This window comes from Mesoplodon mirus (assembly GCF_964341445.2).
Source record: "Mesoplodon mirus genome assembly, chromosome: 4".
NCBI lineage: Eukaryota > Metazoa > Chordata > Mammalia > Artiodactyla > Ziphiidae > Mesoplodon > Mesoplodon mirus.
In genome coordinates, this window is record NC_138979.1 from 56,596,988 (window position 1) to 56,614,802 (window position 17,815).

The window sequence follows — 17,815 nt, forward strand, 5'->3', positions numbered from 1 at the left end:
GTAAACATATAACAACTGTGAACATATTACCAAAAGTGTAAAGTGTAGAACTAAATAGCAATGAGAAACTTTTATAAAGCCTCTAGGGATAGTTTGTGGGCTTTTTATTTAAAAAGAAAAAAAGAACATTAGCATTTATTACATATTTACATCTTAAAACACCACCCAGTTTAGTAAAAACAGGGCATTCAATGGCACACTAGCAGTGGAAGCTACTTATTAACTACCAATCATTTTTACAAGGTCATACCCATATAAAAATAAACACTAAGGAGAATAAATAGACAATGAAAGTGAATAAGAAACAAGTATAAATAATACCAGATTTTAAACAGGAATCTATAAAAGTTTCACTATATAAGGATTTTCACTCAAAGTAGGCAAAATGCATAGTCATCTCAAATTTGGAAGATAGCAAGTTAATAGATTTTCTCATTTGAGGCCTATCCAACCTCAGTAACATTTCTAGATGAAGCCTTAAGTTACTATTATATATTTTAAAAGGACTGGTCCAGTTGCATTTTCTCTATTTTTAATGCCTCCTCTTCATTTACAGTATTGGCAGCAGCATCATTATGTGGATCGTCTAGAAGGTCTTTGTTAAATCCATTTGATTCTTCCTCCTTTTGCTCTTCACCTGTACTACCCTCTTCAGGTGTCTGTGTACTGGGTGTGTTCATTAACAAGTCTGCAAGAGAAATCACTATTATTTATTACAAGCACCTGATCCAATCTTACCTAATACAAACTTCTTCACAAGTTTAAATCAGTAGAGATGAAATCTACAATCACTTTAGTTAATGTTAATTATGATAATTCCAAATAAAGCCATTTTTATACATGTATAAAATCCATTCAAAATGCAAGTCTTGAACTCAGACTTCTGAACCATAGTCAAACGCAGCTGTTCTCATTTAAAAAATCACAACTACTAGATAGAAGTTTTTAAAAATCAAATGTTCTTATGAGATGTATGTCAAAGTGATCTACAGTAAAGAACATTTAAGATACTCATTTCTAGTGAAAAATTTTAAAGTCATATATTATAAATATCTTTTGTTTAATTTTTATTTTTTTTTGGCTGCGTTGGGTCTTTGTTGCTTTGCACAGGCTTTCTCTAGTTGCAGTGCGTGGGCTTCTCATTGCAGTGGTCTCTCTTGTTGCGGAGCATGGGCTCTAGGGCACGTGGGCTTCAGTAGCTGTGGCACAAGAACTCAGTAGTTGTGGCTCATGGGCTCTAGAGCACAGGCTCAGTGGTTGTGGCGCACAGGCTTAGTTGCTCCATGGCATGTGGGATCTTCCTGGACCAGAGATTGAACCCATGTCCCCTGCACTGGCAGGCGGATTCCTATCCACTACACCACCAGGGAAGTCCCTTAAAGTCATATATTATAAATAGAAGATGAGCCTTAAAATGCTTATTGCCATGTAAACTTTGATAATGACAGCAAGGAAGAACTGTCATCAATAATAGTTGCATCTTCATTAAATTTTTCACAAGGTAGTACAAAACATCCATTTGTTAAGTTAAAAGTTAAATTCATCCTGGACTCCCCTGGTGGCACAGTGGTTAAGAATCCTCCTGCTAATATAGGAGACACAGGTTCGATCCCTGGTCTGGGAAGATCCCACATGCCGTGGGGCAACTAAGCCCGTGCACCAGAACTACTGAGCCTGCGCTCTAGAGACCACGAGCCTCAACTACAGAAGCCTGCGCTCTAGGGCCCACATGCCGCAACTACTGAGCCCACGTGCTGCAACTACTGAAGCCCATGCGCCTAGAGGCCATGCTCCACAACAAGAGAAGCCACTGCAATGAGAAGCCTGCACACTGCAATGAAGAGTAGCCCCCCAGGGCTTCCCTGGTGGCACAGTGGTTGAGAGTCCACCTGCCGATGCACGGGACACGGGTTCGTGCCCCGGTCCGGGAAGATCCCACATGCCACGGAGCAGCTGGGCCCGTGAGCCATGTCCACTGAGCCTGTGCTCCGCAACGGGAGAGGCCACAACAGTGAGAGGCCTGCGTACCGCAAAAAAAAAAAAAAAAAAAAGAGTAGCCCCCGCTTGCTCCAACTAGAGAAAGCCCGCGTGCAGCAACAAAGACCCAATGCAGCCAAACAAAAATAAATAAATAACTTAAAAAATTTTTACAGAAACTTAAAAAAAAAAAATTAATGCTCGCTTCAGCAGCACATATACTAATATTGGAATGATAGAGAAGATTAGCATGGCCCCTGTGCAAGTATGACACAAATTCGTGAAGCGTTCCATATTTTTAAAAGAGTCACGTACCACAATGTTCATTGCAGCACTATTTACAACAGCCAGGTCATGGAAGCAACCTAAGTGTCCATCGACAGATGAATGGATAAAGAAGATGTGGCACATATATACAATGGAATATTACTCAGCCATAAAAAGAAATGAAATTGAGTTATTTGTAGTGAGGTGGATGGACCTAGAGTCTCATACAAAGTGAAGTCAGGAAGGGAAAAACAAATACCGTATGCTAACACATATATATGGAATCTAAAAAAAAAAAATGGTTCTGATGAACATAGGGACAGGACAGGAATAAAGATGCAGACGTAGAGAATAGACTTGAGGACATGGGGACGGGGAAGGGTAAGCTGGGACGAAGTGAGAGAGTGGCATTGACATATATACACTACCAAATGTAAAATAGATAGCTAGTGGGAAGCAGCTGCATAGCACAGGGAGATCAGCTCGGTGCTTTGTGACCACCCAGAGGGGTGGGATAGAGAGGGTGGGAGGGAGACACAAGAGGGAGGAGATATCAGAATATATGTATATGTGTAGCTGATTCATTTTGTTAAACACCAGAAACGAACACAACATTGTAAAGCAATTTTACTCCAATAAAGATGTTAAAAAAAAATCATTCTAACTGGAAAAAATCATAATAATACCACTGAATATTTTTCACTTGAGAATTTCATTATTTTGGGTGAAACTTGTTTTACAACATGTAATCTTCACTACTTACTGTAATTCCTATTTTCCCATTTCAAAAGGAAAAAACTGGATTGGAAATTGACAAAGATAAATGCGACTGTGCGTGCTTCATTCAAAACCAATTTGCAATTATTTTTAAATATAGTTTTAACAAACTTGTCTAGTTTCCAAACCCACAGTCTGTTTAAAAAACAGCAAATTTTAAGGCAGTTTTAAAAGAGACAAGAGCATCAACAAGAAATCAAACATGACGGCTCACAACAGAAGTGAAACGCTACAATAAAAAGCATTATTGGACCTATTCACTTCACAGCAAATGGCTCTAAAGTCCTCAATGGGTACAGAGAATTTTATATGTTTAGGAAAGTACCACAGTAATGTTTTAATTATCATAAAGATAAAACTATATGTCACATGTTTTAAGGAGTCAGGGAAGAACATGTTTTCGAAAGATCCAGAATCAATTTTAAATGATTAAAACAATTTTTTAAGAGACACTCAGCTACCCAGAAAACCGTCCTGGATGCATATTCTTTGAGGATTCCAGCTAGCTCTCAAGTCCACTCTCTCTCAAATATACATAAGCTTAATATACTATATCACATTTGCCTATACCTAGAGGTATTTTATTTTGGTGAAGAGTAAATAAGTTAAAATTTCTAACATGCCCTTGATATATTAATGGTAGCACATAAAATCCAGCATAAAATTTACCGTTTCCTAGGGACTGACTATTACTCAGTAGCTTTGCCTGTCTTCTTTCCAAGGCCAGTTGTTTATTTCTCTCAATTCTTTGTTGTTGTTCTTCTGTTAGACTTCTACTCGACTCAGAAGCAAACTTTGCACTTTCAGATGAGTTTGTCAGAAAGGGATCTAACTCAGTAGCAGTTACACCATGGCCATTATTTTCCCCTACTTCATCTGCAGTAGAAAAGAAAAAATTAGTACATCTGTAGTGTTAAACTAGTTAGAAAAAAGAGTTTATGCAGCTATTAACTGAAAACCGGTTTAAAGCAACAAGGTGCCAGACCTGAAGTAACAATTTGTGAGGTATGAGAATGTTACAAATACATGCTTGATTCAAACAAGTAGAAGGAATATTTATTAATCACTTTAAAGAGGCATTTTAAGTCAAATGGAATACTAGTTTAAAAACATGCATGAACAGAGAGCAAAAGTTCTTAGTTGCTAATAAAAGAACTTAAAGAATCCAAAGTATATCCTTATAGTGTATTTTTTAAATGTATTTATTTATTTATTTATTTTTGGCTGTGTTGGGTCTTTGTTGCTGCGTGCAGGCTTTTTCTCTAGTTGCGGCGAGTGGGGGCTACTCTTCCTTGCGGTGTGTGGGTTTCTCACTGCGGTGGCTTCACTTGTGGAGCACAGGCTCTAGGTGCGCGGGCTTCAGTAGTTGTGGCTTGTGGGCTCTAGAGCACAAGCTCAGTAGTTGTGGAGCACGGGCTTAGTTGCTCTGCAGCATGTGGGATCTTCCTGGACCAGGGCTCGAACCCATGTTCCTTGCATTGGCAGGCGGATTCTTAACCACTGCACCACCAGGGAAGCCCTATCCTTGTTTTATATTAAAAACATTTTAGTAGCTTGCCATATTGTCTGTATGATACACAGTAATGATTTTATATAGGCTATTTTTTGTGTACGGTAAAACTGAGACACAAAGTGAAAAAGGGGAAGAAATTTAGAGATCTGTGGACATATTTCCAAGTTAACTTTTTAAAAAATTCAGTGCTCTCTACATGATTAGTCTTAATAAATTCTTAAAGCCCTGTACACCAGTTATCTCAAAGTAGGATGTTCCTAAAATGATCCACAGGGTATGAAATGTAAATACTAGATCCTCCATTTATATTTCATTTAAGAATTACAAAAAATTAAGTTTTACTAACTTATATTTAAAAGAACTGGCAGTGACAAACTATCACTTATCCATATGACAGCTAATCATCTGGTCTGTAAGCTACCTTCAAGACAGCAAGCTCATACTGTGGAAGGGTGGAATTGGGTCCTCACTCATTTTTTAATTTCAGCATACTATGATATATAGCTAATTCTGACTACCCAGTTAAGCAACCTGACATACTATCTATTTTAACCAAAACAACCCTAAGAAAATGCACAAGTGGTAGCTTTAGAAGGTTTCTGCAAAATAACAGAACACCTGTAGGTAGAAGATAACAGAAGTACAAGCAAGAACTAAGAAGATGGCAAAGCTGACACTTCACCTTCTCTCTGTATCATTCACATTATGGTGTTAAAAAAATAATAAATAACCTTATCAGATCTGACAAGTAGGTAAAAAAAAACTTCATATCACCATGACCACCATTTGAAATGAGTTTACAATTACTCTCCTTGTCCTATGTACATATTGTACAATGAGGTATTAGCTAATGCCAGTAAAAACCATCACAACTAGCAAAACATTTAAAACATAAAGACAAACCAGTGAGGTTTAAAAATCATGTATTTAATCCAGCATTTTACAATCTAAGCCCCTTTTGAGGTTTCTTCCTTAATAGTGAAAGACAGAAAGCCATACACTTTTTCTTCCTGATATGGAAAAAAATGTGTCAAGAAACTAAAATACATTCCTTTGTCAGGAAATATTGATGGAGTACATTTAGAAAACATTGCTGGAAAAGTTAAGAAACAAGTATTAGAACCAATTATGCAATATACAGGATTTCTAATATGCTTCACCTTATAGGGCTTATAGGATTCTGAATTAATAGTAATGAAATACATAAAAAACTATTCAATACTTTTCTGTGAGCCATGAAAGGAAAGATCTCTTCAACAGTAAATGACCTCTTTAGTACAAAACAATGTCTTAACAGAAAATCCATGTGAATATAACCACTTTTGACTAGGATAAAAGTGGCATTAAAAAAATTAGAACCACACATGAAATTCATTCACTGCCACATTCGTAGGCAAGCTATTGTGGCAAAGAAGCTAAAGCCAGAAATATTCAATGTGCTACAGGATGCCATCACTCTGGTACATATAAACTAACAGATAAGCAAACTACATAATAATTAAAGGGAAATAAGAGCTATTTTAAAAAAGCATAGTGAAATCAGGAATGGGGCTGGGGGTCCAATTTTAACAGTGTGGTAGGGGAGACTTCACTGAACTGACATTTGAAAACAGTTTGACGCGGGTGAGAGTTAGCCATGCAGATTTAGGGGCAGGAGGGAGGGCAAAGGACAGTGTTCAAGGCAGAGTGCAAAAGCCTTAAGACAGAAATATGCCTGGAAGGCTCAAGGAACAGCTAGGATGCAAGTGGCTGAAGCAACGGAATAGTAAAGATACCATCAGGGAGGCAAGAGGAATGGGATAAGGACAGAAAAATAAGATTCTATAGGGCCAAGTAGGACAATATAAAGACTGTGGCTTTTACTTTGATTGAAGAAATAAGGAGCCACTAAAGGGCTCTGAGCAGAGGAATGGCATGACGACACGTGCTAAAGATATAAAAATATAAAAACTGACTAATTTTAAGTAAAACGATTGAAAAGGGGCAGATGAAAATTTGCGAGTAAACTTCAACAAAAGTCCTTGCACTGGTGAATGAGACTGAAAGATGAATACCAAGATTTACTAAGCGCAGTTAATGATGCTCTACTTCCATTTGGGTTTACGCATCTTAGAAAGGTGAAAACCAAGATTTGGGAGAAAAAACTGAATCTACAACCAAACCTTCAAACCACTGATCAAAAAGTATTAGCCCCAAACTTTTGGTAAAAATTATTCAGTAGAATATTCAATCATATTGTTCTTACTTTAAAACTGTAATGTTAAGATCAAAAATGTACATTATATACCATATCAGTACAGCAGTACATGTATTAGAAAAATAAAATGTTCAAAACATTTTTACTGTTGTAGTGCCTCATGCAAAAGTCTGGAGACTATTCTCTTAGGATACAAAGAAAACAGATTCAACAACAAACAAGGCTCTCTGATACAGGCCTCCTCTATGTACCCTATACCACAACTTGCCTGTAATTCCATGAATGGTGCCATGTTCATTTATGCCTCTGCATTAAGTGGCTGCCTCTATCCAAAATCACCTCTGCCTAACTTCTACTGCTTATCATTTAAAGTACTTGTGATACCTCCTCTGTGAAGCTTTCCCCTCTCCTACCAAGCTTTCCCCTCCCCTAGGTAAAAGTAACTGTGTTCTCCTTTGCCCCATACACTGTCCCCTGTTCTTCTCCAATTACAGCACCTTGGAGACTACTGGCATGTTACTAGTTCACGGTCTGTTAGCCCATGAAGCAAGGGGTCTGATCGCATTCATCTTTATCCCTGAACCTTTAGCACATAGTACGCAGCTCAAAAAGTTCAATGAATAAGCTAACTGACCCAGTAGTATATGCTGTGGGATTTAGACTCTAATCACTAATTCCTTTCCATCTATCAAATCCCATGCCATCAATTCATACCATACCTTACCAAATAATTAAATCTTGGATTATTTAAATCACAATCCTTCACACTTTTAAAAGCAGTTTATAAATAATTTGGGGGGATTCTATATGGAGCCTGTATTTTCTGCTACATCTATTAAATTTTTAAAAAACAAAAAACAAACATGTATGGAGCCATCGCACAGAAAATCTGATAACTATACAGACCCTGTCGGCAGGAACCATATGTTTTGATGTGTGTGACTGCCTATGGTTGCATTGTACAACTAACAAATGCAATCAATACCAGGAACCGTCACATAGGTCTAATTAAAGTCCTATATACAAGATCTGTACTCTAGTGTGAGTTGTGACCTATTTCATCATCAAATTGTTCTGCCTACTTTCTCAGAGCCACTTTTTTATAATGGTGGACATGTATATGAACACTGTATCTTATATATATTTTTTATTAGCAAGCACTACAAAGGATCAATGGGTCATCATCATGAGTTCTCAAAAGCTCATGTTCTGTGGCTAAATATATTTTACAACATCTCTTAACGGCATACCACCATGTCTTTAAGAAACAAATATCATGCACAACATTCTAGACATACCAAGGCATCTGAACTCATTCCTATTTACTGTACTTTAATTATATACTCAAAATAGACTAAGAACCCAGTCCTGTAACACTACCTACCCCAACTAGATCCATTTCTAAAAGCAAAATTATTATAAAGTAGATAAACCTATATTCTTACCATTATTGCTAACAAAATCTTCATGTAAAATAGGGAGATCAAGTCGGATTCGTTTTAAACAGGTCTGAAAATAAAAAACATTTTTACATTTTCACTTAGATTTGGGGGAAAACGGTCATTGGTTTCAAAAAAAGTTGTTCAAATAGCTACTATTAATTTTCCTTCTCTCTACTAAGACTGAAAATGAAGACCCCCGAAGAGCTACTTAGCCTCACTAATCTATCCTTATACAATTTAGCATTGTGAATGATATTCATAATGATCTCAACACCTACCTGAACTTCCTTTTTATTTCCCAGATATTCAACTCTGTCAATAAAATCTTCAAATTGCAGTTTAGGGAATAGCCTATGCGCCCAGTGCTCCATGTGTCTGATTAGTGTCTTCAAGTCCTCAGCCTGGAACATAAAAATAAAAATGCTAAATAGAAGACTCATTCTCACAACTGACCTTGTCAGCAGATTTTAGAACTGAATAATAGTACCAAAGTCACTGGTGTCCTTTTATATTCATAAGGTTAATAAACTTTTAGAAGAAACTTTAAGAAGAAAAATATTTATCAAGGGCTTAGAGCAGGTGTCCCCAACCCCGGGCCGTGTACTGGTCCACGGTGGGTTAGGAACCGGGCCACACAGCAGGAGGTGAGCAGTGGGAGAGCAAGAGAGCGAAGCTTCATCTCCCCATCCCTCACATTACCGCCTGACCCATCCCCCACACCCCTCGTCCCCCGGGAGAAACTGTCTTCCACGAAACCAGTCCCTGGTGCCAAAAAGGCTGGGGACTGCTGGCTTAGAGGACTGCAGTCTAACAGCACTGGACAGATTTTTAAAAATCAGAGGAAAAAAGAAACCCAGTATGAAAACTTAATAAAAGTTAAAAGATAATCACATGTGTCTTTTCAGACCTATAAATACTTGAAAATAAACTTCAATAAAATATGGCAAGATATCTTTTAGAAATAACTATACAAACTGACAGGTCTCTAAACGATATACAGAAAGCATTGAGAATCAGCTCTGTGAAAATATATTCAGAAATCCCAAGGGCAAAGTACCAAAGACTAGCAAGAACAGTATAAACATTCTCTGACTACAATACCTCTCTATATTTGAAATTTCAATTTAACATTAAAAAATTTTTTAATGAAAATGAAAAACAAAGTTTAATAAACTGGAGTAATGAAAAAAGTTCCAAATTCCTGATTTTATTGTACAATATTTTTTTATTTTCTTATAGTATTTTAAAATAGGAGACTGGTTAAAAGCTCTGGATCAGACTGCATAGATTCAAATCTAAATTCTACCACTTAATAGCTGTGTGACTTTGAACAAATCACTTTACCCCTGTGTGCCTTTTTCTTCATGAATAAAACGAGAATATACATACCTCATTGGGTTGTTAGGAGGATTAAGTAATACAAGTAAAGTGCCTGACACAAAGCAAGTCCTCAAATGTTGGCAATTATTGTTTGTGGTGGTATTTGATCTTGTCTAAGAAGCTAATGGTTAAAACAATCAACTCTACCAATAACTCAATATGTAATGCTGAGAACATAATGTCATTTCATTCTCATTCTGATAAAGATAAAATTTCTTTCAAAAGTTCAATTATCAGGCTTCCCTGGTAGCACAGTGGATAAGAATCTGCCTGCCAATGCAGGGGACACGGGTTCGATCCCTGGTCCGGGAAGATCCCACATGCCGTGGAGCAACTAAGCCCGTGCGCCACAACTACTGAGCCTGCACTCTCTAGCCCGTGCTCCGCAACAAGAGAAGCCACTGCAATGAGAAGCCCGCGCATCGCAATGAATAGCCCCTGCTTGCCGCAACTAGAGAAAGCTCGCGTGCAGCAGTGAAGACCCAATACAGTCAAAAATAATAAAATAAAAAAATTTTTTAATTAAAAAAAAAAGTTCAGTTCAATCACCTACGACCATTTTCCAGTTGTTGGGGTAGCTGATCAGCCACCTCACAATATCACATTACACCCAAGGGGCAGAGAAGAGAAATACCTAAATACAGTGTGAAGTCCCAAGTCATACATGGAGAAAAAAGCATCGAGGATTCAACTTCGTTAGAAAATAGTAGAATTACTCAGAGCCCAACCTCACCCAGTGAAGCAACACAAAATATTTATCCTTCGTATAAGTTTATTTATCATTTAAAGTACTTATTATGAAAATGATGAAGAGGTCATAAATTCAAAGCACCAATTCATCACTACTACCTGAAAATTTCAATAAGAGCAATGAATTAACCGAGCTGGGCATGGTTTTAAAATATCTTGATTTATGTTTAGTTTTGTGGCAAAATAGGACACAGATTTATACTCTCCCTTCCTGTCCACCGAAACTAAGCAAATGTACTACAATTTTTCAGCCTCCCAGGTTTGAAATCTTGGGATTAATTTTTACTTTTGTACCTCCCAATCACCTCCAAGTATTATATATTGTTCATCCCTCTACTATTACCCTATCCAGGCTATTTCACCTCATTCTGCTGGTAGTGAAATAGCCTCTGAATTGCTGTCTGCCTCCAGCTGCTTCCCTCTTTCTAACTATCCTGAATACCACACCAAGATCATGCTCATGCTGTGTTAATGTTACTCTAGCTGGGCCGTGAAATGGAAAGTCGAGGCTCTGCCCTTAACCACTGGCAGTGGAGGCTTAAAACTCTAAAAACTCAGTTTCCTTCACTACATAATGGGACCAACACCTACCCCAGAGGTTGATAATTAAAGAATATAATTGAAAATACTTCATAAACTGCAAAGCTCTACAAAGATATCATCTGCAAAAAATTGTATCTACACACCACACAATTCAAAGAGAATTTCCAAACGTACATTTGTGCAGAGATTTACAGTTCCTAAATGTCTTCAGATAGTGTCCTTTCTACTACATCATAATTTCTAAAGAGACATGATGATGAATGCTGGTATCTGTGAAACATTCTAAGATTCCTAAGAACATGATAATGGGCCCACAGCCTTACTGATATTTTAAAAAACAAAGGTCTAAAATAAAAATCAGACTTTTCTTACCTCATGACCTTTACCTTTGAATTTTGCCTTATCAAACACATGCCTTAATGCTGGAAGCCCTCTCTCTGAAATTAATCTGTGAATAGAAATATGTTTTAAATTTCAAGTTTTTCTAAAGCCATCAAGGCCAAACAAAGACCATAAGAAGAACAAAATATTAACTACTGAACTGAGAAAAATGTCTGATCTCCAAATCATCCCAACCAAAAGCTTGTAACGTAAGAGGGAAAAAATGATGGAAAGAAAAGTATAAATAGTTAAGGAAATAGTAAATGTACCTCTCAGCATTCAGCTTGGGTATGTTCCTTTTAACTGTTCTCTTTGGAGGTACAGGAACAGGTGCCCCTCTCCCTAACTCTGGTGAAATATACCAAGATTTAATATTACTTAAGTACTTTAAGCCTCATTTATAAAATGTATCATTTCTAAGCTGTTAGATGGATAGCTGAACATGGACACCACTTTGGAACCCTATACAGACCTTCTTCAGGTTCAGCTCCTTCACCTCCTCTCTCTGGAGAGGCTGGAGGTGGAAATGGAGGAAAAGTTTCATCTTCTATGTGCTCATAATCTGGTAGGTCAATCAAGCCATTCTCCTGTGGTTCTAGCATCTTTTCCTCTAGGGGGAAAAAAAGTAAACATGTTTATGCATCCAAGTAGTCTTCTTATTACACAGTTAAGTTCCACTTGCAGCAAAATGCATGTGTTTGTCAGTTAAACCATATTTCAAATTCACACATCATGAACTGAAGTGAAGAAGATAACAGTTATGGAAAAAAGAACAAAGTTAGAAATTAGAAGAACTGAGTTCTAATGTAGACCCTACCACTAAATAACTATATGATTTTGAGCAAATCATTTTACCTCAACTGTTGAGTTTCCCCACCATAAAATGATGATTTTAACTTTTCAGAGGGTTTTAAACTGTGGTCCAAAGGGGTGTGAAATAGGCAGGGTACAATACCTCATCCCCACTTCAACCAGAGAAGCTTTTTAAAAATAGTGTTGGGGGCTTCCCTGGTGGCGCAGTGGTTGAGAGTCCGCCTGCCGATGCAGGGGACGCGGGTTCGTGCCCCGGTCTGGGAAGATCCCACATGCTGCAGGGCGGCTGGGCCCGTGAGCCATGGCCGCTGAGCCTGCACGTCCAGAGCCTGTGCTCCGCAACGGGAGAGGCCACAACAGTGAGAGGCCTGCGTACTGCAAAAAAAAAAAAAAAAAAAAAATACTGTTGAGAATTCCCTGGTAGTCCAGTGGTTAGGGCTCTGTGTTCTCACTGCTGAGGGCCCAGGTTCAATCCCTGCTCCAGGAACTAATATGCCATAAGCTGTGCGGGGGGGGCCGAAAAAGGAAAAATAAAAATAAAAATACTGTTTACATATTGGTTTTCTAGTAAGGTTTCCTTTGAAGAAATTGAAATAATCCTTAAGTTGGTAACTTGAAAGAATGCTTTTCAGTACCATCTTACTTGACCTCTCAGAAACATCTGACACTTTTGATCAGTTCCTTTTTCTGGAAAAGTGTTTTTGTTGACTCCTGAAATATAGTACTCAACTGGCTTTCCTCCCTTCCTGGACACTCCTCCTGGATCTCCTTTGCAGATTCATATTCCTCTAACCTGGTCAGTTAGTATCCAAGACTTCATCCTAGGCCCTTCACTCAGTTATGCACATGGCTCTAATTTATAGATGACCCATTAATTTTTTTATCTCCATCTGAGCATCAAATCCCAGCTCTAAATCCCTACTTCTCATTTTACAGCCCTAAAATTTCTCAAAGGCACCTATAACTCATCATGTATAAAACCAACCTTTTAAATTTTCCCAATTCAATGAATGACACCTATCCAGCTATACATCAGAAACCTGCAAGTCATCCTTAACACTTCATTCCCCCCTCCTAAATACCCTGTCCATTTTACTTCCAGATTATCCCTTGAGTCCGTCCATTTCTCCCTATTTCCACAACCACTTCCTAACACTTCTTGCTTGGATTACTCCATTACTCCCATCCATTTTGCCCTTTCAATCCATTCTCCATATTACAGCTAAACTGAACCTTTGGAAATGTCAAGCTGATCACATTACTGCTAGGCTTAAATACTTCAATGGCTTCCTACTGCTCTTAGGATAATGATAAAACTCCAAGGCCCTGCAGGGTTTAGCGCTTTCCTACTTCTCCAGACTTACTTCACACCATTCTCCATGCTTTTTCTTTCTATCCCTCAGGCCACTAGACCTTTACAAAAGCAGTTTCCTATCTTGAAGGCTCTTCCCTGACTCCTAATCTCTTTCAGATCTCAACCGTCACCTCAGAAAAGTCTCCCCCAATTTTCCTAAATTAAATCCTCCTATAACAAGCATTCAAAATGTCAAGTACAAGTTTTGTAGCACTTACCCAGTTCCAATATTAGGTTCTATTTGTATGATTATTTGATTAATGTCTGTCTCCCATAATAGACTGTAGCTCTAAAAGGGCAATGACAAGGTGGGTCTCTGTGCTCCTCTACTGTATCCCCAAAACTGAGACACAGCCAGTGCTCAAGAAATAGTTGTTGATCTTGGTCCTCCCAACTTGAACTAGCAGAAAACCTGAGCAGTTCTACAGCCCCAAAGGAGGGCACACCTCCTAACGCCTACTTCAAATGTGGCCAAGAGGGAAATGCACAGGGAAGGGGCTCCTGGAGAGCAAGGCTGGGACCCTGGAGGAGGGGAACAAGGAGGTGGCCCCAGAGAGCAGAAATGAGGTGGCCAATTGAGCTTTCTCATTTCACTGCCAGGGCAGGTAGCCCAGGAATCCTCACTATCCAAATCCATGTGTTTCCTGAATTCAGATAGTGAGAATTATTTTTAGTGAGTTCAGGTCATGGGTAGTGTAATGCATTATCCAAATCTATCAGATTCCTGAGTTTGGGATAACATGAGAGTTCATGAAGGAAAGATATCTCAAAAAATTATCTGAATCTGTTCAGTTCCTGAGTTTATGGATAGGGAGAGTTCTGATGGCAATGATACTTGTAATTTCTGTCTAGCAGGATTTAATAACTGCAATGGGCCACTAAAAAAAGAAAGAAAGGGCTTCCCTGGTGGCGCAGTGGTTGAGAGTCCGCCTGCCGATGCAGGGGACACGGGCTCGTGCCCCGGTCCGGGAGGATCCCACGTGCCGCGGAGCGGCTGGGCCCGTGAGCCATGGCCGCTGAGCCTGTGCGTCCGGAGCCTGTGCTCCGCAACGGGAGAGGCCACAACAGTGAGAGGCCCGCGTACCGCAAAAAAAAAAAAAAAAGATAGCTCTGTCTTTAACTTCTTGACAATGGGTGCCTAGTCTCTTTTTAGACATTGATGAAGGTCTCTTCACTTCCTCCTCTAGTCCTCAGACTCGCAGAAGAGTAACAAAAAAATTTTAAATCCAAATTCGTTCCTAGACCCTTAGGTGTCCAATGCCCAACTTTTTCTAAGTCACCAAAACAGAAGTCCCTGTCGCCAGCAAGTCCTACCAAACTGACTCAATGACTTCCTTGCTACCCAGCCCTAAAACCACAAAACTTCCCATCCCATCTCTCTTCTCCGACCTCCCCTTATCCTCACTCCCCTGTCTGTCCTCTCACTTCAACCATATTCACTCATTCATTCGACATTCACAGGACGCCTCCAGTGTTTAGAAGCCCCGGTACAGAAACTGGAGATGTAAAGATGTATGTGACACACGTTCCCTTGCACTAAAAGGCCTGGTTTAGAAAGAGACAGACCCGAAACGTAAACAAGAAGTAAAAGCGCCGGCCCTGATCCCCACCGACCTCCTCTCCGCACAGGTCGCAGCCAGTCAGGCCTCCCTTCCTCTCCAGTCCCGATCAGCCCAGGTCCGTTTCAGTCATGTCCTCCTGCTTCCTCACTCCCTCCTTGCGACTTCCTGGCATCCCCGCTCCCCAGCCTGACTCCCTCGGCCAGCTCTCCCCTCGGGAACTTCACTCTCCCGCCAGCCCGCTCTCACCTGGAGGAGACTGCAGTATCCGCAGCACAGGGCTCCGCGCGGCCGGGAAACCGTGTATCTCGCGAGAGTCTCGCGAGAAGAGTCCTTGGCTTTTGGCGCCAAAAGCCTGGGCGGTGCCTACCGGACCCACCTCCCCCAGGTCCCGCCCACCCACGTATATCCCCACCTTGCCGGCGTCCGACCCATCCCACACTGCTTTCCCTACCGCTTCCGCCCTCCCGAATTCTTCCGAGAAGTTTAGTCCCCTTGTCCGCGTGATGATCGTGTTCGTTATACTCTATGCACTTAAGACTTTGGAAGTAGATCTCAGGTTTTTAGAAAACTGGGTTGTGGATGGAATATAAAGGATGGAGGCAAAAGAATTTGATGAGAAACTACCGATTCTTCAGTTACTAACAAAATTCCTTGAACATAAGAGTTCTATTAATTGTTGAATAATGAGCCGAGAAAAGAGGCAGTAAAGAGTTAGTGTTAGGATTGTGGACACAAAGAAGAATGTCAAAAATGTGTTACCTTTAATTTTTTTTTAAGTGAGTCCAAATATATTGGTGCAATATATATTTGCACACACACGCACACAAAATAAATATATAAGTAAGTGGAGATGGGAACTGGACATACGGGACAGGGTGGGATGGGGACTTAACACCATAATTTTTTGGAACATATGAATGTGTTAACTATTCAGAAAACTAAAAAAGTTACCTTTAGCAACTATAGCATCAAGATTTGACAGACCAAGATGAGTAGTGTTTGCTACCTTCTTTCTCTACTTTTCTGTAGCTTGAAATATTTCATTAAAATTATAGAATAAATATGTGAAAAAAAAGAGAAAGTAAATTGCAAGCTCTATCTAAAATTATGTATGCAAATATGTATATGTACCACATTTTCCTTAATTTTATGGTTTTATTTCTATAAATGCAAGATAAAATATATTAAGCAATTTACAAAATTAACATTAATTTAAATGGGAAATATGTTAACTTCAAGAGTCCAGGTAACTGAGGCAAGAGGCATTCTTCTAATTATCCAGATAAGTCTATATTCTCCACTTTATGTCTAATAAAATAAATATAAAAGCACTTTGAGGGGCTTCCCTGGTGGCGCAGTGGTTGAGAGACCGCCTGCCGATGCAGGGGGCACGGGTTCATGCCCCGGTACGGGAAGATCCCACATGCCACGGAGCGGCTAGGCTCGTAAGCCATGGCCGCTGAGCCTGCGCGTCCGGAGCTTGTGCTCCGCAAAGGGAGAGGCCACAACAGTGAGAGGCCCTCGTACCGCAAAAAAAAAAAAAAAAAAAAAAAAAGCACTTTGAGGGAGTTCCCTGGCAGTCCAGTGGTTAGGACTCAATGCGTCCACTGCAGGAGGCATGGGTTTGATCCCTAGTGGGGGACCTTAGATCCCACAGTCTGCCTGGCCAAAAAAAAAAAAGCACTTTGAGAAATTAAGAAGTTATATGCCACCCCGCCCCCCAAAAAAGCCCAGAGCTGAAGCTCTGAGGGCTTGAATCTCAGTTTCATCATTTACTACTTGTTGACATTTGTGCTTCAGTTCCTTATTATTAATAATAGTATCTACTTCATAGGGTTATGAGGAGGATTAAATGATAGTTCTTAATAAATGTTACCTATTATTATCCATATAATTTGTAAATTGTTTGACCCTTTTAGAAAATGTAAAGGCTTTGGTAATTGTAAGTCTGTGTGAATATAGCTACCACAGTTGTAAGGCATTGACATATTAATGTCTAAGACTGTCCTCTTTTTCATATGTGAGGAATACTAGAAATATATTTTCCTTAGCAATTGCACCAGAAATATAAAAAATAACTTTCTCATAGACCATGTCATTAAAACTTTTAGAACTGTTTGATGTTTTTAAAAGTGAATAGTATTGAAAACACATGAGGCTGTCAGTTAGAGGAGCTGCAGACAGAATTGGAACCTCTGGCTTCAGTGTGGTCGGGTTTCTCCAGTATTACCTCAACGAGCTGGGAGACCGGGTCTATATGCTGAAGAAGCTTGACCCTATGGGACAACAGACCTGCTCGGCCCATCCTGTTCGGTTCTCCCCAGATAAATATTCTAGACACCAAATCACCCTCAAGAGACACTTCAAGGTGCTCATGACCCAGAAACCATGCCCCATCCTCTGAGGATCTTTTAAAATTTCATGTCTCTTCTGCCTGCTAGCCTTCGAGAGACTTTCTGAAACCAAGCTCTCCAATCCGTGAGACTTGAAGCCTTCCTACGACCCTTGCTCTTTGGAATCCGGTCTCATCATTGCCTTTGATCATGCTTGTTGTGAGGCAATGATGGTAGCATCCCCTTTAAAGGGAAAATGTTTGAATCTTTTCATACTTCGAATCACTCCCAGGTTATTAAATGATTTGAAAGAGCTAAAAAAAAAAAAAGAGTGAATAGTGTTAAAGGAAAAATAGACTATCAAAGAACAAGGATTGAGTATAGAGTGTAAAAGTTTTTCTGGAAAGCTGGAAACCCAGTCCAGAGGTGAGGTTTGAAAGAAGAAAAATGGGGTAAATCTTTTAAAACTAAAAGACTCCATGGACTATTTCTAAACCACATTTAAAAAGCAAAGTCTCTGTGTCTT

General features: G+C 39.4%; 2 protein-coding genes across 4 annotated transcripts; one reads left to right on the forward strand and one right to left on the reverse strand.

Annotated features, from left to right (window-relative positions):
- Positions 1 to 89: 89 nt before the first annotated feature.
- TIPIN (TIMELESS interacting protein) lies at positions 90 to 15,266 on the reverse strand. 3 transcript variants are annotated; one of them, XM_082619644.1, is made up of 8 exons: positions 15,203 to 15,266; positions 11,700 to 11,837; positions 11,497 to 11,575; positions 11,219 to 11,294; positions 8,452 to 8,574; positions 8,177 to 8,240; positions 3,691 to 3,897; positions 90 to 688 (listed from the first exon to the last, which is right to left on the reverse strand). In XM_082619644.1, the coding sequence occupies exons 2-8, from the start codon at positions 11,827 to 11,829 to the stop codon at positions 498 to 500; spliced, it is 870 nt and encodes a 289-aa protein (XP_082475770.1). In that variant the 5' UTR covers positions 11,830 to 11,837; positions 15,203 to 15,266; the 3' UTR covers positions 90 to 497. The 3 variants fall into 3 exon arrangements, with proteins under 3 accessions (XP_082475770.1, XP_082475772.1, XP_082475771.1); XM_082619646.1 differs by lacking the exon at positions 15,203 to 15,266 and adding an exon at positions 15,009 to 15,196; XM_082619645.1 differs by lacking the exon at positions 15,203 to 15,266 and adding an exon at positions 12,183 to 12,557.
- A 1,842-nt stretch (positions 15,267 to 17,108) lies between these two features.
- Positions 17,109 to 17,360, forward strand: LOC309802851 (H/ACA ribonucleoprotein complex subunit 3-like; the record flags this gene model as incomplete). Its single annotated transcript, XM_082618738.1, has 1 exon — positions 17,109 to 17,360. One exon carries the CDS (start codon positions 17,109 to 17,111, stop codon positions 17,358 to 17,360), a length of 252 nt encoding a protein of 83 aa, XP_082474864.1.
- Between the last annotated feature and the right edge of the window lie 455 nt (positions 17,361 to 17,815).

Coding starts and splice junctions, on each gene's coding strand:
- TIPIN (XM_082619644.1), bottom strand. CDS start 11,829: ATGCTAGAACCACAGGAGAATGGCTTGATTGACCTACCAGATTATGAG. Junction 11,576..11,699: donor AGGAGCTGAACCTGAAGAAG/GTCTGTATAGGG, acceptor ATATTTCACCAG/AGTTAGGGAGAGGGGCACCT. Junction 3,898..8,176: donor AGATTTTGTTAGCAATAATG/GTAAGAATATAG, acceptor TTTCTACTGCAG/ATGAAGTAGGGGAAAATAAT.